Genomic DNA, 22,340 nt, shown 5'->3' with positions numbered 1-22,340 from the left:
CGGGAGGCCGAAGCGGCGTGGCAGTGGCGTGCGGACCCAGCTTCGCCACACTCTCCATCATTCACCCCGTGGATATGTTGCCATTTTTAAAGACGATAGTCTTTCTTGGGGACCTTCGGCGCAAAACTTTGGTCTGTCTGTCTGTCTGTCTGTCTGTCTGTCTGTCTGTCTGTCTGTCTGCCTGTCTGTCTGTCTGTCTGTCTGTCTGTCTGTCTGTCTGTCTGTCTGTCTGTCTGTTTTAACTTTCAAGCCTACAAATGAGCACTGGAAAAGACACTTTCAGAGAGAGTAGTTTTAAAGACGGGCAGATACCTACTTCAGATATCTTCTTTTATTTTTTTTATTTTGGGGAATGTTTCTTCACTAACCGTCGCACGTTTGTTTCTTTCCGCTAAAAACATCGAGCAAATTTAAGAGAACCTTTTTTCAAATCGATCTTTGCAACGTCGCAAAATTTCAGAACCATGCGCTGAGTTCTACGTGTTGTAAGTTACTAGAAGTCATGTGTACTTACATGTTTCTACCATAAATAGGCACTACTTAACTACTATTGGGCAACTTTTTCATTCTTGTTCGAAATCATTTATTAACGGTGCTATTGTTTGTCTCAAAGAACGCCAGAAACAAGCATCATTTATTCTGTGCTATATATATATATATATATATATATTTATATATTTATATATATATATATATATATATATATATTCCCCTGTACATTCCTTGGCATCACTGTCTGTTAGATCTCATTAATATTGTGTTAAAACACGGAAAACCGAGCCCTTAGGTATACACTTCTTTCCCTTATATATATATATATATATATATATATATATATATATATAGTGGGAGTAATAATTCAATGGGCCAGTTAGTCTTTGTGAAGGTATGGGATATGGCACAACGGGAGCGTTGTCAACAAGGATAAATATATTTATTTCCCAACAGTTTCGGGAGGGGTCCTCCCTTCACCAGTGGATGAGTTATACTGACATGAATTTCCAAACTCATCCCCTGATGAAGGGAGGACCTCTCCCGAAACTGTTGGGAAATAAATATATTTATCCTTGTTGACAACGCTGCCATTGTGCCATAACCCATACCTATATATATATATATATATATATATATATATATATATATATATATATATATATATATATATATATATATATATATATATATACTGAGGCGGCGCTCTTCTGTCTATTTCATATTTTGCGTGTATCGCACACTTTCTTGTTGTCTCAAAGAACGCCAAAAACAAGCAAACAAGCATAGGTTATTCTGTGCCTGGTATTTTCAGAGAAAAATTTAAAGTGTGCGAAACACGCAAAATATGAAATAGACAGAAGAGCGCCGCCTCAATGTCTCTCAATGGCGCTCTTTGTCTATTTCATATTTTGCGTGATTCGCACACTTTCAGTTTTTCTCTGAAAATACAAGGCACAGAATAACTTATGCTTGTTTTTGGCGTTCTTTGAGACAACAAGTAGTACCGGTAATACATTGTTAATACCTCGAACAAGCATGAAAAGTTAGCTAATAGAAGTTGATTAGTGCCTATTCATGTTGAAAAACATGTATGTACACGTGACTTCTCTTGAACTTCTGCGGCTAATGCGCTTATCAAAGGTCATAATGCGAGAGCAATGCATTGCGCTTTTTATCTCGCAATATATATCCAAATATAGTGGTACTAGACATTAACTATGCCATTTTATTTTCTTTCTCGGCTACCGCCCGCACCACGTAATGTGCGTGACGCTCACAGTCACCGGAGAAGGAATCGATGCGCGGCAGCAAAGGCCCGTCGCCCGTCGTCCTGATGCTGCTGCTGTCGCTCATCCCGGTCATGTTCTGCGTGGCCCTGGGCATCCGATATGTGACCAGGGGCCCCCGCGTTGTTCACAGCACTAGCGAGCACACGACTACGCCTGCTGTGGATGGTGCCACAACTCCTCATCCTACTACTGCTTATCCCACTACTGTTCGTCCCACTACTATTCATCGCTCCAATGCTCATCCCACTAATGCTCATCCCACGACTCATCACGTTGTTCCTCATCCCACTACGCATCACGTTGTTCCTCATCCTACTACTCCTCATGTCAACCCTGTTCAACCCACTGATCTGACGGTGCCGTACACGCCGAACAAGGGAACGGAGCAGTATACCGGAGAGCTACCGACAGACCTTCAGCCGGTCGATTACAGCGTCATCATTGTGCTGAACGGTGAGATCGTTGCATCCCACTGTGGCTGTCTTGGTTTCCATCGCGGATGCAAAATTATTTGCGGCGAATCGTCCCTTACCTGGGGTAACTGCTAGATTTCTCCTATTCTAAAATATTGATGAAATTATTGGCTTGTGGTAGACAGGGTGGTAACGCAGTTCGTGGTGGCAAAAGTATTGTGAGAAACTTTAGCAGTGTCGTGTAGCGAAATAATTTTTCATAAAATAACAACTTAAAAGATGTCAAGAGTATTGTGAGAAACTTTAGCAGTGTCGTGTAGCGAAATAATTTTTCATAAATCAACAACTTAAAAGATGTGTGTTGCGGCAAGGACGAAGCAGTTATTGTGATAGCAAGACATTCGAATTTTATACTAAGCGAAGCTATTGCAGCTAAATCTATGAGCGTATTTAGGAGTAGGTGGTACGAACTTCATGAATCCTCAACTATACGGGTTTGCTCATAACCATGTTGTGGCTTTGGTATGGTAAACCCTAGCTTTTATCATTAAACTCCATTAAGATGCGATCAGACGTAACTAAGGTAAACGCGGGCATAAAGGAGTACTCATGCGATTTTGAGGCAACCCAGAAAGAACATTTTTTTCCATGGTGTTCACTATCAACGTATCAACGTTTCTCAAACACCGAAACAAGACAGCACGCATAAAACATTTAACTTAGTTTTTAAACTTCTGTTCTCCTCCAGTCTATAGCCCCACTACAATGAATACCGTCTCTACAGTAATGTGCCATAACACTATGAGATGCTGCAGCCATAAGCTTAAGCCCGTCTAAAATTGCCTCGCATTTGTCGCCAGGGGCTGCCCTCCGGAAGTTCTTCATCAGTTCTGTTTTTTTACATAATCCTCCCAGGAACCTCTTTGGCAGACCCCAATCTGAAATGGAACGGCAAAGCAGAGGCCCGAATAAATGTCACAAAAGCCACCTCAAAAGTGATCCTGAAGGGCGATCCCGGAACCATCAAAGATCTTAAAATGGCGCTCCTTGACGACGGAAAACCGCCGAAGGGTATGAACATCACCACACTGAGCGTCTCCACAACGTTTCTGATTGCCGAGCTCGACAAGCCGCTCAAAGTTGGGAAGATCTACACTCTGCTCACCGAGTACGAACTCGACAAAAGCGCACCAATCACCGCGACGGCAGAGTGAGTAAACTGGACGCACCGCTTTCTTTTTAACTTTAACCTTGGTCCGCTGCAGTGGAGTAGCAGTTGTAATGATCAGCTGTTGACCCGAAGGCTTCGGGTCAGCAGCTATGCGATGGAAGCAAGATTGTGTAGGCCCGGGTACTGTGAAATGTTGGCGCACGTTAAAAAAGCACCAGCCATCGGTATTTTTGGAGCCCTTCACTACGGCATACCTCTAACCATTTCGCGTTTTTGTGTTGTAAAACATCCGATAATATTTTACCGCGTTTCTTCAAACCATTAGGGACTAGTTCACGTATACTGTGATGGGAGTAACACATATATAGGCAGCTCAATGTACGTAGGTAGCATTGACTTGTCTTATGTCACTCGATGTCCAACGTTAGTACTCATGTAGCCGCCTCTAGTCATAACCGATGCTAACGAGTTGTAGCAGTACGAACGTACATGAGGTACTACTGTGACGTCACTGAAAACTCAATACCAAATGTGACTAGCACCTGATTCGCAGCCAAAGTAGTCCCAAACCAACTGGTTCCAGGTGATCGCTTTCTGGTGTAGTCGTTCGCTCTTTTAATTCTCCGTTGTGAAACAGCGGTCGGACAACTCTGCACCGCTCTCATGCGTGTGAAGAATATTTATCTCTTGTTTTGCGAGGCGATGACAGTGAGAGCATGTGTGAATTCCGGGTCGCGACTGGGGTGAGTCGCACCAATCACTGTGGAGGTCACTCGCATTAGTGAGCAGTCATAAACGGTCACGCGACCTGGTGCGATAGGCTTTTTTTGCGGATTGGTTTGAGTGCCGCCATATTGGGCGGTTTGCCTTTGTGTTTTTCACATTTAACAACTAAGCGAACAGTGTTATGGTAGATTCGATCGCATGAAAACGGTAGGGTTGGGACATACGGTCTTTCATAGCCTAACTCACGTCGCCATATACAAAAACAAAAACGTTGGCTTCACAGCGCAAAACGATGTCACCCAGTTGTCTTACAGAAAATAGTCTATAGACGCCGTTGTCAATCCGCCTTTAGCGAGGATCTTTGTTGAAACAAACTTCTTCCGTCATCTGCTCCATATTCACGAAAAATAGTGTCTCGTACCCTGCGGCTAATGCGTATCGAAGAGAATATAAGGTAGTTGGGCTTTTTAAAAGCGTGGCTTAAATTTGAGCGGTCATTTTAGCGGGAATCATTTCCCTTGTTATAGCGGAGCTGTGAGTGGTACCCATAAATACAAAGTCCGGAATACAAGACAAAAAAGACCAAAAGACAAACAGTACACGAAACCACGTTAACAACTAGGAGCGAGTGAGAACGTCAAGAACAGTCTGTGACGTCATCATGACGTCACTATATACGTCACATGTCATAATGCACGTCATTATGACGGCACGTGATATGATCGATCAAATGGTATTTTCATAGTGAGTGCATTATAATGCCAATTAAAACATCAGTTTAGGCGAAGACTTGTCGGGTAAGTTCTATTATGAGATTGACAAACAGTCGTCTTCTGTTCCGCTCGGGAAGAGTATTGTCCCGTTTTTTTGTAAAAAAAGCATTGCTGGTTCGCCATGTGAATTTATTTGTTGTATATTGCATACGCAGAGTTTTTGCGTCCTAAGCGATGGGCACTTCTGAAGTACCGTGACCGGCGGAAGATTTCCGCGCAGAACAAAAGTTTTTGGCCTATAGTGAAGGCGTAAGGGCAACAAGAAGCATTATCGGAATTATTGTGTTAGCGTCACACAATCACGCTAGACGGCAAGCTGACTGGATCAATACCAAATTTCTTGATCATAATCAGCGCATTTATGGCAGTATTTAAAAGGAAGTCAGTCACTGTGAAGTTTTAATTTGATCGCGCTTTATGGGCGACCAAATGAAATTTTGTGATAACGATCCATTATGCATCTAGTGACACCTGTAACATATCTGCCCTAATTTTCCATAAGGGATCTTTATGGGACGTGCCTATGTGCGGCATTCATAGATAGATATGTGGGGTTTAACGTCCCGAAACCACAATATTATTATGAGAGACGCAAGCATTCATACATTTATCGAGTACAGAACTGAAAAAAAGATGGCAGTAGGATAATGTTTTAGCGGCCTAGCAGACTGCAAATTTCCTGTGAGCCAAAGATACATCACGGAAAATGTAAACACTACAATTACAGGCACACAGACAATTTCATTGGTTTACCATGAATGAACCTACTGGACCAGACACGCCACTCGTTTTTAAGCTACAAAGTAGCCAGTTTCGCTTATAATAAGCGCAGTTTTACTTCTTTTTTCGCCGAACCACTGGAATAACTTCTTTAGTTGGCTATCACTTATTTTATGGGCTTATTGGCATTTTTTTCAGCAGAAATAGTTAATATAGTTCTCATTTCTTCAACAATAGTGCGTTTGTGAGTCATTCAGTGAAACCCAAGTTAGCGATTCAACAAATTAGGTTAGTCATGAAATGTAAAACGTGCATCCGACCTAATGAAGACTGCCCTGAAGTTAAATATAAATAAATATGGGCGTTTCTTCCCTATTTATTTTTGCATATTCTGGCTGTACAGAATAGTGACTTTCACAGCCCCCCGTTGGTATTACAGTGAAAATTTTATGACAACTATAATATGTTCGATAATGAAAAAAATCACTGTCCGCTTGTGTGTGTGCGTGTGTGTGTGTGTGTGTTTGTGTGTCTGTCTGTCTGTCTGTGTTTGTTTGTTTGTTTGTTTGTTTTTTGTTTGTTTGTTTGTTTGTTTGTAATAGGGGGGCTCTTTTGTGAACATTTGTTGCTTTTAGTTTGGGGGAATCGGGCAACTATTTAGCTCCCTCCTCATTCAATTGTGTCAAATGAATGTACGAAACAGTTATCAAGCAACACACATTCGCCATAATATGGCCATCAAAGCTGCTTCCTTCGAGGAGTCACGATAAGTTCAGTCGCATGCAATTTATTTAGCACCCCAACACTTCGTAACTGCAACGCCAAAACGGCAGATGGATGCTGTAGAAGTATCCCAACAAACCAAGGCAACCTTCGCTCCTCCGAGTGTTGTGCACGCGATGTATTGGGTTGTTTATGTAGTCACGTGGTTCACTGAACTGAACTTTACGTAAATCGTCGAAAAAAGCAGCTTTGATGGCGCTTTCATGGCGAATCTGTATTGCTTGGTCGCTATTTCGTTACGTTCATTTCCCTGTTCTTCCGCTTCTAGAGTATATCCGCTTATAATTTATGTAAAATACAATTGCTGCGTTCTTTATTTTAAACAAAAATCAATTTGCACATTTTAATACGTTCATGTGTTCTGAAACTTACGAGCGAGCGCCATCGGCAATACATTGGGCATGTTCTTCGCGAGAGCATTTAACCGAGCTGACAAGCGAAAATTTCTGAGCCAATTGTTTTGTCTGTTGAATTTTGGGCTCACTGAGCACCAAATATTGTGAATAGATATTTACGGTTCGCATATTTCTTCCCCCTTTTCCGCGAGTTACGTAACTCTAGGTAGCTCTGCTTTTTGACGAAGCAGTTCGTTTCAAAGAAATTTGCTCGTCGGGGTCTGCGTCCTTCATTCTGGGTGAAACATTAAGTTGGGCGCAAGAGAAATCGAAGGGGTCCTTACGCATTCGTCGAACACTCTTACAGGCGAAAAGCATTTTCTTTTTTTATTGCGATAGCATTATATGGACAGTCTCTTCACTGACTACAGCCGTCATTTACGTATATATATATATAACAATAAGGGAAACAAGTGTATACCTAAGGGCTCGTTTTCCCGTGTTTTAACACAATATTAATGAGATCTAACAGACAGTATGCCAAGGAATGTACAGGGAAAGTTATTAGAACCAATGGAATGTACATAACAAGAAAGAAAAGTGGATGAAAAAATAACCAGCCTAGAGCAGGAATCGAACCTACGACCTTCGAATAACACGTTCGATGCTCTAACCACTGAGCTACCACAGCGGCCTTCCCTCCACCCACTTTTTTTGTGTATATGTGAATTTAGAAGTAGGAGTGACAGTCAGCGCCATGTATATGTATGTATGTATATATATATATATATATATATATATATATATATATATATATATATATATATATATATACTACGTATATATTTGTCCTTGTTGACCTTGTTGACAGCGCTCCCGTTGTGCCATATCCCATACCTATATATATATATATATATATATATATATATATATATATATATATATATATATATATATATGGAATATGGCACAACGGTAGCGTTGTCGGCAAGGATAGATATGTTTATTTCCCAACAGTTTCGACGTCCGTCACGCCCTCACCTGTCACGCGTTAACTCATCCCGTGATGAAGTGAGGACCCCTCCCGAAACTGTTGGGCAATAAATATATTTATCCTTGTTGACAACGCTCCCGTTGTGCCATATCCCATACCTTATATATATATATATATATATATATATATATATATATATATATATATATATATATATATATATTGTCACGGTTATTAGCCGTAAGCACAAATGGAGGAAGAAGCCAGCATCACGTGTGGCGGTCGCTGGCGTTTTCGAGGAAGACGACGTTGCGCGTCTGCTCTTGCGCTTAGTTTTGTGTGCCAATAGAGCCTTGCTGTTAACGTCGCAAGGAAGCCTTGTGTCCTGTTCTTTGCACATTGCGACACTGGTGGATGTGCTGGGCTTCTACGACTGATGCTCGGGACTCCTCCGCGGTCCGGCACTTCAAGTCCGACACCGGAACCCGTTCCTTCAGCGGATACCACTGTCCACCGCTACAGTCGCCGAGAGCGAGGCCTTAATCCTGAGGCGATTCCCCTGGAACTTTTCCAGCATAGCACTCCGCCTGGAGAAATGGCAACTGCAGGTGCTTCCCAGCTGACTTTTGAGCAGCCTCAAATTCCGGAAACATTCCATGGTGAGGCGTATGAAGACGTTGAGGACTGGTTAGTCCAGTATGAGCGAGTCGCTAAGGCAAACCGCTGGACCACCGAGCTAAAGCTTTCACGCGCTTACTTTGCTTTAGCAGACAGCGCTCGTACATGGTATGAGTACCACGAAGCAACGCTGTCTTCATGGGATGAATTTCGCCGCCAGATTCTCAGCACCTTCGCAAACAACGACCGCCGTGATTTTGTTCAGCAACGCATCGAGTCTCGGGTCCAGAAACCGAATGAGAGGGTCGCCATGTTTGCGGAGGACATGACACGCCTATTTGGACGGGCTGACCCTGATATGCCTGAAGCCAAGAAACTCCGCCATCTGATGCGAGGCGTCAAAGAACAGCTGTTTGCCGGCCTTCTCCGCAATCCACCGATGACCGTTGCGGAATTCATCGAAGAGGCTACAGCTATCGAGCGTGCACTGCAGCAACGGTGTCGCTATTACGACCGACCAAACGGTGCCTCAATCAGCGTCTCTGCTCTGACGGGCGGCAGTGACGGTTCTCTTCGTGAGCTTACTCGCGAAGTTGTTCGTGAGGAGATCCGCAACTTTCTTGTGACTCCGCAAGAACAGGTGATGGCTTCAGTTGGAGTAGTTGTGCGGCAGGAAATCAGGCAAGCATTTTCCCAGCCCGAATCCCTACCAGCCCAGTGATCTATTAACTATGCGGCAGTCACCCGTCGTCCGTCACCAGTGCCGCACAACTCGTCTGCACTGGTTCATTCTTATAACAAGCCGGCGCCACCAGTCTACAACCCCACCGCCGCCGCCACCACCACCAACGACGACGACTCCGCAATATAACGCAACTACTGAAACTCCATTCTACCCGCCGTTCTACCCTCCGCCGACACCTGCAACTTGGTCGCCGAGGGTGCCTACCAGTCGACCATTCGTTCGGAAGACGGATCTGTGGCGCACCATCGACCGCCGTCCACTGTGTTTCAATTGCGAAGAAGCTGGACATGTCTACCGCATCTGCCCATATCGTGAAGAAAGATACCCGACTTATGCGCCGACTTTTTCACGACCTCGTTTCGACACCCGACGTAACAGCGCGCACCCGCAAGGACAGCCATCCGCTCTGTATCATCGGCCCCGCTCTCCGTCACCTTCGCCGACGCTGTCCGGGGCAGGTCCCCAAGCCCTCATCGGGGAAACTAACAGCTGCGACATTTGGAGGGAAGGTTGCCACTTGTCGAGATGCTGCAATACCTCCAGTACCAGTACGATACGACGATACGACGAACCATGCAACTCCACTGACCCCACAGGAAATCGTAAGCGCCGACATAGCTGCTTACATAGACGGACGCCATGTGACAGCGCTAGTAGACACTGGCGGAGATTTCTCTAACATGAGCAGAAAGCTTGCTGATTGGCTTTAAAAAAGTTAAAACGTCATGAACGGGGCTTAACATAAGAACCGCGGGGGGCCAACTGATGACGCCAACTGAAAAGTGCACTGCCAGAATTAGTATTGGTGAATCAGCTTTCGTTGCCATGTTCGTAATTTTGTCCGGGTGCTGCAAAGACCTGATCTTGGGGATGGACTTCCTTTGTGAATACGGCGCCGTCATAGACATTCCAGACAGATCAGTTACATTTTTGATGGCCCCAGATCAAGTTCCAGATATGAGATGTAACGACCAGCGGCGTAAACATCTGCGCGTCTTTGAAGATCACGTGACCCTTCCACCCCGTTCAAGTGCTCTCGTAGCTGTAACATGCGACCACCCAGGCAACTTCGACCACATCGCTGAACAAATTCCAGCATTGCTATTCAGCCATGGCTTATCTGTTGCAAGAGCCGTCGTAAGCCTCAATTGCGGACAAACACACGTTCTGGTTACGAACTTTAGTACTGAGCGACGACGTCTTGCAAAATGTATGGCAGTCGCGTACGTCGAGGAGCTCATTGAGGTTGCAAGTTGCTTGTATGTGTGGAGAAAGCCGATGTCACCGGGTCAGCCCCTCTATCCGTCGACGTTGGCCCAAGTTTACTGCCCCCGCAGAAGCAACGCCTTCTGAAGCTTATTATTGAATTTCAGGACTGGTTTTCTTCAACGTCCAGAGTTCGCCAAACGCCGTTGACGAAACATCGCATAGTTACGGATGAAACGGCCAAATCTATATGGCAGAACCCATACCGAGTAGCTCGCGGGAACGTGAGGCCATAGAAAGTCAGGTGCGAAAGATGCTTCAGGATGACGTTATTCAGCCGTCAAAAACTCCTTGGGCATCACCGGTAGTATTGGTGAAGAAAAACGATGGCACCTTAAGTTTCGGCGTTGATTACCGCAAACTCAATCAGGTTACGAAAAAGGACGTTTACCCGCTGCCTCATATAGACGATTCTCTCGATTGACTACGCCATGCACGGTATTTCTCGTCGATGGATTTACGGAGCGGATATTGGCAAATAGAATTTGACGAAAGAGATCGAGAAAAAACAGCATTTGTGACACCCGATGATCTTTAAGAGTTTAAAGTTCTCCCGTTTCGCTTGTGCTTAGCACTGGCAGCGTTTCAGCGGCTCATGGACACAGTCCTGTCAGGCCTAAAGTGGCAAACGTGCCTGGTATATTTGGACGATGTAATTGTATTTTCAGCGACATTTGACGAGCCCTTGAAGCGACTACATGCGGTATTTCAAGCGACACGATCAGCCGGACTATCACTCAAGCCAGAAAAATGTTACTTTGGCTTCGAAGAGCTCCTTTTCTTTGGACACCTTGTCAGCAGTGAAGGTGTACGGCCTGACCCAGACAAAATAGGCGCTGTTGCAAGTTTTCCTACATCATCAGACAAGAAGGCGGTGCGGCGATTTTTAGGCCTGTGCGCCTATTACCGACGCTTCACTGAGAATTTTTCGCGTATTGCATCACCTTTAACACGGCTCACCCGAGAAGACGTCACGTTTGTGTGGGGTGAAGAGCAGCAGGAAGCGTTCAACGAGCTGCGACAACGTCTTGAAACCCCGCCAGTTCTCGGACACTTCGACGATGATGCTCCCACAGCGGTTAACACCGACGCCAGCATTGTCGGCTTAGGAGGTGTGCTCGTTCAATAGCAAGATGGCGCCAAACGAGTAATTGCTTATGCAAGTCGGACTCTCTCCCGTACAGAGGAGAATTACTCTACCACTGAAAAAGAGTGCCTTGTGGTGGTGTGGGCGGTCATGAAGTTTCGTCCGTATTTGTAAGGCCGCCGGTTTAAAGTCGTCAGCGATCACCACTCGCCTTGCTGGCTGACGAACATGAAGGACCCATCAGGACGATTGGCGCGCTGGAGCCTCAAGCTTTGAGAATTCGATATGGCTATAGTTTATAAATCGGGAAAGCGACATACAGACGCCGATAGCCTTTCTCGTGCCCCATTAAAAGACGCAAATGCTGATGATGATGACGATGCGGCGTTTGTCGGTGTAGTCAACACGTCTACAATCGCACAGCAGCATCGCGACGATCCCGAGTTGCAACCCTTTATTGATTTCTTAGAGGGACGCACATCTTCTCTGCCAAAGCTCTTCGCAAGAGGGGTAGAATCGTTTTGTTTGCGCAACGAGGTCCTTTATAAGGTGAACTTTTCTCCGAGCGGCAACACCTACTTACTTGTCGTCCCAACACCACTCAGGAAAGAAGTACTAGAGGCGTGCCATGACGAACCGACATCCGGTCATTTAGGCCACACACGAATGCTATGCCGAGTGAGACAGAAGTATTACTGGCCAAAACTGACGGCAACCGTTCAACAGCACGTTCGGACTTGTCTTGAGTGCCAACGTAGGAAAGTGCCAGCTGTTAAACCAGCAGGGCTCCTCCATCCAAATGATGTGCCGGAAACTCCATTCGCTCAAGTCAGAATGGATCTTCTAGGACCATTTCCAACTTCAGCTGCTGGTCGCAAATGGATAATTGTAGCCACAGACTACCTTACTCGTTACGCCGAAACCAAGGCTTTGGAGAGGGGCACAGCAAGTGAAGCAGCACTGTTTTTCATTGAGAATATAATCCTGAGGCATGGCGCTCCATCTGTAGTAATAACTGACAGAAAAAAAGCGTTCACAGCCGAGCTATTACGCACAGTTTTAAGTCTAAGTGGGAAATCTCACCGGCGCACAACGGCATACCATCCACAAACAAATGGTCTGACGGAACGGCTGAACAAAACACTTGCGGATATGCTTTACATGTACGTCGATGTGAAACATAAAAACTGGGACGAGATACTGCTTGACGCCACTTTCGCTTACAATACGGCACAGCAAGAGACAACACGCATGACACCATTCCGCCTTCTCTATGGCCGTGATGTCACAACCATGCTCGACGCAATGTCGAAGCTCTTGAGACGGTACTTTGGGCCATATAAAGTCCTCCGTCGTCCAGTGATGTCAACTATGAGGTTATTCCCGACAGTCCACATTGTTAAAGACGTCAAAGACATGCACTAGAAGTTGTGCACGTGGTTCTGATGAAACCTTATTTGTCCGAATGAACCCGTGGGCTGCCAGTGACTAAAAAACCTTCCGTCATGATGACGAAGCATCGGGACGATGCTTTCTGGAGAGAAGGCTAATGTCATGGTTATTAGCCGTAAGCACAAAAAGAGGAAGAAGGCAGCATCACGTGTGGCGGTCTCTGGCGTTTTCGAGGAAGACGACGTTGCGCGTCTGCTCTTGCGCTTTGTTTTTGTGTGCCAATACAGCCTTGCTGTTAACGTCGAAAGGAAGCCTTGTGTCCTGTTCTTTGCACGCCGCGACAATATATATATATATATATATATATATATATATATATATATATATAACAAAGGGAGTAGAGGCGCTTATGGTTGCCGCAAACGCGGCAACGATCACCGCGTGGCTCTTGCCACCACACCATCACAGCAGGCGGGTGCTTTTACGGGTTGCGCTCTCAATACAAAAAACGGTACCAAAAATGTAGTTGGAACGGTCGTTGACATACAGATGCGCTCACCACATAACAAACTGACACCAGCGGCGACACACGGCGTATAGCCCTTGGCACCAGCGTGCACTACTCACGGGATGCCCTTATCATCAACGCCGTCACTACGCACGAACGTCGTTGGGGCCATCTACTGTGGCCACGCCGCAGGTAACTTGGTTACTTGGCAAGGGTGTATTTACTGCAATAATTATTGCTACTAAATTGCTGATCTTGCTTCGTAAAGCATTAGAATATGTTGCTATCGCATTCATTGCTTTGCCCTTTTGGTGAAACTGTGACATTTCTTTTCCTTCTTTTCCGTCTGTGTATTGAGCCTGCCCCATCCGCCTACAAATGTTTCCTGTACTCAAAAAGGTTTGAACTAGCTCCAGAATGTCAAGTTTACATAAAAACGGTTACGTCACCCCAGGTTAATTTTTTTCATCGGTCTTTTCACAATTGACAAGACGCTGAAGGCTTTCACCCTATTAACAACAACCATGGGGCCGAGCCAGAATCAACGCGGGTCTTCCGCGTGTCAATGCTACGGACTTCTTTCGGAATAACAGCGTATGCAAAGCACCAGCAGTCTCGTTATCGTATGTGATACTGCACACCAAGGACATAGACTCAAGAACAGACTAACATCGGGTGTCACACCATGTGCATTGCGCGAAGAATGTGTGCTTGGAAGGCCCACTCTTTAAGGAGCGCACTGGCATAATTATCGATTATCATCAGTCACGGCATTGAAAGATCGTGAAGCTGCTTACGTGCGTGCGTTTTCTCACTGGCGCGCAGGGAGCACGTCGATTTGGAGAATGATGAACGATCTCGTAGTGGGAAATTCGAAACTTTACTTTAACGTGGCTATCGTGGATACTTCAACTGTGCTGCAAGAGAAGGTATGCCTGTACGTGTAACTTTGGCTGTTATAAACTGTGTTTACCGAGAATTCCGAGGCCTGGCTACTGATTGTAAAGACGATGCGAACAGGGCCCAATTACGCTATCACGTTCTACTCTTAAAGATAATACTCAAAAATGATGTATTTGTTCTGTATGAATTATTTTTAATATTGCTGCAATATGCTTAGCTTTTCTTGTCGTAATTGTCGAGACTCGTGAAGCGCCAAAAATGTGCGCGAAAAACTCAGCATAAGTTTATATGCTATAGCATAGGTTGATAGCATAGCTTGTAGTCTAAGCAACATCCACGGAAGTCAATATTGGTACTGCAGGCATGTATCCTTCTATTTTATGTACACAACTCTGGTTTCAATGAGAGAACGTTTCTTGGAACTTCCATTTTTTCATTCAGTAGCTTAATTGCATGAAAACGCAGGCTGGAAACGCAAGCACTAACTAGCACTGTAGTGCACTCGAGTGGTTTTAACAGTTACGCGGATAACTGCGCTGACTGCTCGCAAACTGGCATTCTTTTCTTGTGCTTACTAAATGAACCGCAAACTGTACAGAACGCGCTGTGATACAATCCGATGTCATTGCAAGTCTGTCTGTGATAACTAACGTTGCTCTCTGATTTGGTGGATGTACATTTAGCGTACAAAACGGCGCCCTGCACTTTGACCGCAGTTTCATCAAAATGCAACTGAAGAAGGACTCGGCGTTCCAGGTATTCCCGAGCTTCGAAAAGACCGGCTGGAATATTCCAGTCATGCTGACTCTCTACACGCCTCCGAACCTCGTCACTGTCTCGAATGCGCCGCAAAATGGAGAGGCCGTAACGTGAGTTATCAAGCCTTGATGACTTATACTCACGTCGCTCCCTCCGTACTCTGTAATGTTGCCACCTGTGGCCTCGCTCCTTACGCTCTCTCATCAATCACATTATTTATCAAGAGGTTGAAAAAACAAACAGAAAAACAGACAGAAAGACATGACACAGTCAGTTGAATGGCCACAGGCTTTCATCGAGCACATTTGGAATGGACAATGTCCTTCAATTTTCATTGCATTTGTTTGAATTGCCACCACCGCCGCATATATGCTGTTTGTATGTGGTAAACTCTAGGTCATTTTGAGGGAGTTGTGCAGAATTCTGTATGGTGGTGGTCATATGATGTTTCCCAACAGAAAAAATTTTCCTCGTCGGAGAATATTCAATTTTGAAACAACACCAGGATCAACACGAATTTCATTGTGGCTTCACAATGCAAGCTAGGGGTTGTCCCTTTCACTGGCACCCTATAAAAACAATGTAACACTTATTCGGTGGTAAATTTTCTGTTGAAGAGTAAGCACCCAAGTTCTTAGCCCTAAAGTTAGCGTGCTTTACGAACACACCCTTGCAAGTTAACGCATTGTAGGAGCCATGACACCAAAATTTCGCTCGTAGTCTGTGGTTATGTGAGTTTATCAATGGGTGTTCGCAAACAATCTGACAAAATTTCCGCCCATTTCGTCAAGCACGTAATTGATGAGTAATTTTTTTTAACGCGAGCGGGCCGACAGTCTGACAGTACAGGCGCACTTGCGAGCAGTGAAGTAACGAGCCGCTTGCTTTGCGAGCGTCTGTATTCCGGCCAATGATGTTTTGTAGTCATCTGGCCTTGCAATGACTCTACTCCGTGAAGCACATGTCAAACACGGCATATCAACACGGTGGTCCCCGGTAGTAGGTGTCTTTCAGGCCTCATTTTGCAACAAAATATATCTTTGCAGTTCATTTCTCATATATATACGGCGACAGTACTTCCATTCTTCGCTGAAAACCACAATGTGGTGTGTGGCCTTATAATGTCCCTTTGAAGGAACACAAGCTGGTCAATATTTCCGGAGACCTATGCTGCGACGTCCCTCTTAATCACATTGTTGTATATAAATGTTAAAGCCGAAGTATTATCGTTCTGAACAAAGCCTTCAAATGATACATATAGCAGTGTGTGCATCACACTCATTTATTTATTAAAGAGGAACATAATACCAAGCCACCATACATTGCGTTCTTTTACGCAGTATATCTATATAAGAAACAGTACAAGTGTTCGTTGTTTTCTACATGCATCTCTCAAGACGTGCAGTCTTTGAAGACCTGCGATGGTTATTACAAAACACACAAAATTTAATGATGTTGCTTGCGCGTGCTGATTGCAAGTTTATAGCGTCCATAAATCAGAAAGCTTAGTAATTGTGACTATCTTGTTTAAACTAGGCAATTAACTTCTGCATGCACGTGTATACTGTTTCAGCAGCTATATGTGCATACTGCTACGTTTTGGCATGTTTGGGTAAGTTCCACGTTAATTTATTTCCGTGCAGGGATGAGAAATTCAGTGTGCAAAAGTTCAAACCCACGCCGCCCATGCCCCCCGACATGCTTGCTTGGAGCGTGTTCTCCAACACTTCGAAGCCATTCGAAGCCGTTCCAAACGTAAGTACAAAGAATAGTTCCTGTTGTCGTCAGGGTTGTGCCATTTTCGACAGCGCAGGAGCAACGACACGTGTTCTTGCTAGGCCTATATATCGTCAGCTTAGATTCACTTTATGTAAACAGCGGAAGCATAAGCTCTTCTACTAACAATCCACGTTACGCAGACTGCATTGAAAGCATCTCCGTGCGAGTCCTTGCATCTGATAAAGTGGTGCCACCAGAAGTCGTAAGAAAACTAGCTTACAAAATGCTTGAGAGTCGACTTCAATATTTGAACGCGATAGTGTAATCACGCCTCGTACGCATCGCCTTCTCAAGTGCTAGCTAGCCTCACTTCGGATCCGGGTGCACACCTCAACCATGTCTTGAGGAAAGGAATAACTGGGAGCGTAACATTTGCCGTTTACACTATCCTACAATGACTACGGCGAGTACAGCTAAGTACCCACTAGGCCGTAATTATTCATTTTTGCCAATTTGCGAAGGACTCCCTACGTGTCCCTAAAAGGGCTTTGAAACACCTTTTCAAGTAACAATGGAATCAATTCATTAAAGAGGTTATTTTCTCACGAATTCAATGCCGCAAAGATTTTAAGAATTAGTCTAGTACGAGCCGAGTTAGAGATTTGTCGCACGCTGCAATCTCATTCTTTCTTCTCTCGCCCCGACGAAAGTGCATGAAGCTAATCAGGGAGCCACGGCAGAGGCAAAGAAAATACGTCACGCGCGGCTCATGAGTATTGACCTTGAGCACTGTTCTTGTTTTTTTTTCTTCGAATGCGGGACTTGTGACCGCGCTCGTACGGGTGGACAAGTCGTGGCCTCCCGCGACGATCCCGGTAATGACCAAGCACGCCATGCTCGAATCAGCTAATGGCTAATAGATAAACTTCAACGAGTGCTTTTTGGCATCTTGCATCATTTGCCGAGAACAGAGAAAGCTTTAGCTGCAGTTTATAATTGAATTGAATCCTAGGAAGCGTATTAGGTTCGGCTATTCGCGGGAGGCTCTACCACTGATCAGCAGCGTTTTCTGACAAAGTTGAAAAAGTGTTGCAGGGCCCCTTTGAGTCAACACGTGAACTTACGCAACCTTTCATTTCGTTCTTGATTCGTAATGGCTGTATCATTTTGGCTGAGTCTTTCAGGCACCAGCTCGCGGTGCATATTGTGTATTTTGACTACTGGCGCAATTCTACGCTTTTGACAAACAATATTAAGTGCTTTGAGGAGACTCCTGCCACTGCTCAAAAGAAAGTGGGAGTTTAAGGGCCCGTTTTCTTTGTTAGACACAGTATTAATGAGAACTGACGAATCATATTGCCAAGGAAAGTATAGGAGACGTCATTAGAAGTAATTGTAATGTAAGTGTGAATAAAAAAGAGGACTCAGGGATAACTTTTCACCGGCAAAACCCGAACCTGCGACCTTCAAATAACGCGTCTGATGCCCAACCACTGAGCTACGGTGGTGGTCATCCCCCCGTCCTCCTTATAGGGTATATAGGTTCGTTTTAAGCGTTAGAGCGTCAGTCAGCGCTACCTGTTGCTGTTACGACGAGTGTTGAAAACTTGATGCATTGATATAGTGCGAGAAGGGTTATTTCTCAGTTGATATTTCGTAATAAAAACATGTGCTACGTGACGCCAAACAGGCAAAAAGTTTTCGACAGTCATCGTAATGACGAAAGGTAGTGCTGGCTGACAATCCTGCCTGTGGCAAGTTCTTTTCCGTCCACTTTTCTTGTTTCATATTTGCATTACAGTTACTTCAAATGACATCTCCTATATTTTCCTTTGCTATGTTATCTGTTTGTTCTCAATATTATTGCTCTGAAATTCGAAGTTTTTTTCCCGAAGTCAAATCATTAAATAGCGCAACAGTGTGCCTGCTTGCCACGTAGACGGCTTGACTCCGAGTGAGAATCGAATATAAGCCGTCTCAATAGCCGTCTCAATAGCTGTCTCAATAGCCGTCTCATTAGCCGTCTGAATTATTGCACCAGTAATACCTCTCTAAAGTTGTATGAGAATGAAAGCTGGTTTTCAATACTTATGAAGCCGGCGAATTTGCACAAAGGAAGCTTTCAATATACGATCTTTCGAGCGAAACTTCGTCGCGAGCCTACGTATCTCTTTGCCCGCTTCTCCTCTCATTGTAATGCGTAGCACTTTTCTTAATGATATACGTCCAACTCACGCAACAACGCGCATTATTGATTGCTGCTGCGTTTACAATGGACAATTTCCCACTTGAAGTCGGTTACGTATAACTTGTATGAATTATTCAATGGAATCATCTATGCAATCAATAATCACACGTGAAGTTTACGATGTGCATGTTGTCGTTTATGTTCGCAAACATATCCCCCAGTTTATTGACGTCTCTTACGAATATCGCCACTCTAAAGGGGTCGTGCAACAATTGATTTACTAAATGAGTTCATTGCCTCATCAATTCCCGACAGCCAGACTCTTTATTATCCGTCCAGTACGAAAGGAGCTAGAAATATTTGTCGCACGCTGCTTTCGCATTCTCTTCTCTGGTGCCGATGAAAGCGCTGGAAGCTGAGAAGGCGGGGGGGATGGCACGGGGAAAGAAAATAAATCACGCGCGCCTCATGACTTTGAGCACTTCAATTTTTTTCCCTTATAATGCGTGCCTTTTCAGGGTCATCACGCGCGTGCTTGGACAAGTCCCAGCCTTTCGCGGCGGCCCAAGTAACGACCGAGCGCGCCATGGTTAAATCAGCTAATGAGTGACACAAGGGCTGGACGATTGATTTTTCAGATGGTATCGTCATTAGCCGAAAGGAGAGAAAGGAACCTTTAGCTATGAGAATGGATCGTGAATTCCAGGCCACGCTATATTATTTGGCGTGTGCTTTCTCGAGACCCTCGACTACCTATGGGCAGCGTTTTCCGACCATGCACAATAAGTGTTACAGGGCCCCTTTTGAACACAATAGCCCCCTCCTGCATTTAGTGAGCGCTACTGTAATGATAGATCGTCTCGATCATGTATTTCCACTAATCCCGGGCTTTTATAAACTTCATTTTCAATTTATTCCATTCCGGAAGGTGAACTTGTACATGAAGGCGCAAAAAGCCGACATGCAGAAGGCTGCCAAGACCACCTTCGAGTTCCTCTCCAAGTACTTCGAGGACCCTGCTCACCAACACGTCGCCAAAATTGGTGGGTGCTCAACGCCTATTTTGACAGCGTTTAAACTTATGTGACTGTACACAGTGGCTAGGCAACAATAATTAGTTCCTGTTGTACGCCACGTACAGAGCCAATTCTTTGACCAGAGAACGACACTACAGCACAGGAGAGTGCCAGGTCACAGCTCTCCCGACGGCGCCCTTGCATGCGCCGTAGGCATAACGAGCGGGAGTGGCGAGTCGGTTCGCAAACCTTTAAAAAACGGCTCTTTAGAAAAAAGCCATACTAAACCAGAAGGCATAGGAGTTGATGTGACGCAATTCACTGCCTGCCTAAAACGCCATGAGAAAAAAAAGACGCGATTAGTGTCACTGTAGATATTGATGGTTTCTGTTATCGTTTAATTCGAAGCATTTACCGTATCTCTCTATTGCATTGATTTTACAGACTTATCTGAATACAATCTCTCTCTATTCTCTTGCGCTACCGAAAATATCTTCAATGAAAACTGACAATATGTAGACAAGTTTTATTCATTGTCTAATGTGTTCCCGGCCCTTATTGGTGAAATATTTTACGCCAGATAAGGAAACTTTGGTGAACTTTCATGTTCGGCATTCATAAGAAATTGTGTCTGATCAGTGTTGATATATACTTCAAAATGAAAACCTTCGAAAATTCGGCCCTGTTCTGCTAACACGGATGTACGATACCAGGCCATTGTTGCTTCCATAAAATAACAGGTATATTAGAATGTACTCAATGGGCGCGCTAACTCCTTGTGTAATTGTTTTCATGCATTCTAGCCTCTTATTACCAAGATATACGAAACGCTCTTTCCTCTCCCGCAATGCTTTCTTTGATGTGCCGTACTTAGCGTTCGTATACTTCCTAGCTGAGAAAAAAAGGGCAGAAAGTTATTCATAAGCCGAGTGTGAACTGTTTCTGCCCTCTACTAGGCCGTGAGTAATGTGCTATAGTTATATATTCAGAAAACTAAGCAGATCAACTTATGTGAACGTCACTAGAACTGACGTTGGCGTGCAATAATATATGAACGTATTGCGCCTCGACGTATTGGAGCGCAAAGAATATCTTCAATACGTAATAGCCGGACTACGACATATGAAGCGCTCTGTCATGTTCACATCACATTGCATTAAAATACCCCTCATCATCATCATCATCATCATCAGCCTGACTACGTCCACTGCGGGACAAAGGCCTCTCCCATGTTTCGCCAGTTAACCCGGTCCTGTGCTTGCTGCTGCCAATTTATACCCGCAAACTTCTTCATCTCATCTGCCCACCTAACCTCCTGTCTCCCCCTAACCCGCTTCCCTTCTCTGGGAATCCAGTCAGTTACCCTTAATGACCAGCGGTTATCCTGTATACGCGCTACATGCCCTGCCCATGTCCATTTCTTCTTCTTGATTTCAGCTATGATATCCTTAACCCCCGTTTGTTCCCTAATCCACTCTGCTCTCTTCTTGTCTCTAAAGGTTACACCTACCATTTTTCTTTCCATTGCTCGCTGCGTCGTCCTCAATTTAAGCTGAACCCTCTTTGTAAGTCTCCAGGTTTCTGCTCCGTAGCTAATTCCGGCAAGATACAGCTGTTATATACCTTCCTCTTGAGGGTTAGTGGCAATCTACGTGTCATAATTTGCGAGTGCTTGCCGAATGTGCTCCACCCCATTCTTATTCTTCTAGTTACTTCAATCTCGTGGTTCGGCTCTGCGGTTATTACCTGCCCTAAGTAGATATAGTCTTTTACAACTTCAAGTGCACTATTACCTATCTCGAAGCGCTGCTCTTTGCCGAGGTTGTTGTACATTACTTTCGTTTTCTGCAGATTAATTTTAAGACCCACCTTTCTGCTCTCCTTGTCTAACTCCGTAATCATGAGTTGCAATTCGTCCCCCGAGTTACTCAGCAATGCAATGTCATCGGCGAAGCGCAGGTTACTAAGGTATTCTCCATTGACTCTTATCCCTAACTGTTCCCATTCTAGGCGTCTGAAAACCTCCTGTAAGCACGCGGTAAATAGCATTGGGGAAATTGTCTCCCCCTGCCTTACACCCTTCTTGATTGGTATTTTGTTGCTTTCTTTATGAAGCACTATGGTAGCAGTTGATCCCCTGTAGATTTCTTCCAGAATATTTACATATACTTCATCTACGCCCTGATTCCGCAGTGTTTGCATGACGGCTGATATTTATACTGAATCAAACGCCTTCTCGTAATCTATGAAGGCTATGTATAGTGGTTGGTTATACTCTGAGCATTTCTCTATTACCTGATTGATAGTATGAATGTGGTCAATTGTTGAGTAGCCTGTTCGAAATCCTGCTTGTTCCTTTGGTTGATTGAATTCTAATGTTCTCTTTACTCTGTTAGCAATTACCTTTGTAAATAGCTTGTATACTACAGAGAGCAAGCTG

At 44.6% G+C, this 22,340-nt stretch overlaps 1 protein-coding gene across 1 annotated transcript in view; it reads left to right on the top strand.

The window, feature by feature from the left end:
* Positions 1–1,780: 1,780 nt before the first annotated feature.
* Positions 1,781–22,340, top strand: part of LOC142768852 (uncharacterized) — a 104,385-nt gene continuing 83,825 nt past the window's right edge. The window contains exons 1-5 of the mRNA XM_075871251.1: positions 1,781–2,237; positions 3,113–3,407; positions 14,935–15,087; positions 16,621–16,732; positions 19,813–19,927. Coding sequence (XP_075727366.1) covers positions 1,793–2,237; positions 3,113–3,407; positions 14,935–15,087; positions 16,621–16,732; positions 19,813–19,927 — 1,120 coding nt within the window. The 5' untranslated portion in view covers positions 1,781–1,792. The remainder of the gene's footprint in view (positions 2,238–3,112; positions 3,408–14,934; positions 15,088–16,620; positions 16,733–19,812; positions 19,928–22,340) is intronic.

The sequence above is a fragment of the Rhipicephalus microplus genome, chromosome 1, assembly GCF_043290135.1.
Source record: "Rhipicephalus microplus isolate Deutch F79 chromosome 1, USDA_Rmic, whole genome shotgun sequence".
NCBI classification, from domain to species: Eukaryota; Metazoa; Arthropoda; class Arachnida; order Ixodida; family Ixodidae; genus Rhipicephalus; species Rhipicephalus microplus.
This window is presented reverse-complemented; position numbering and strand designations above follow the sequence as displayed.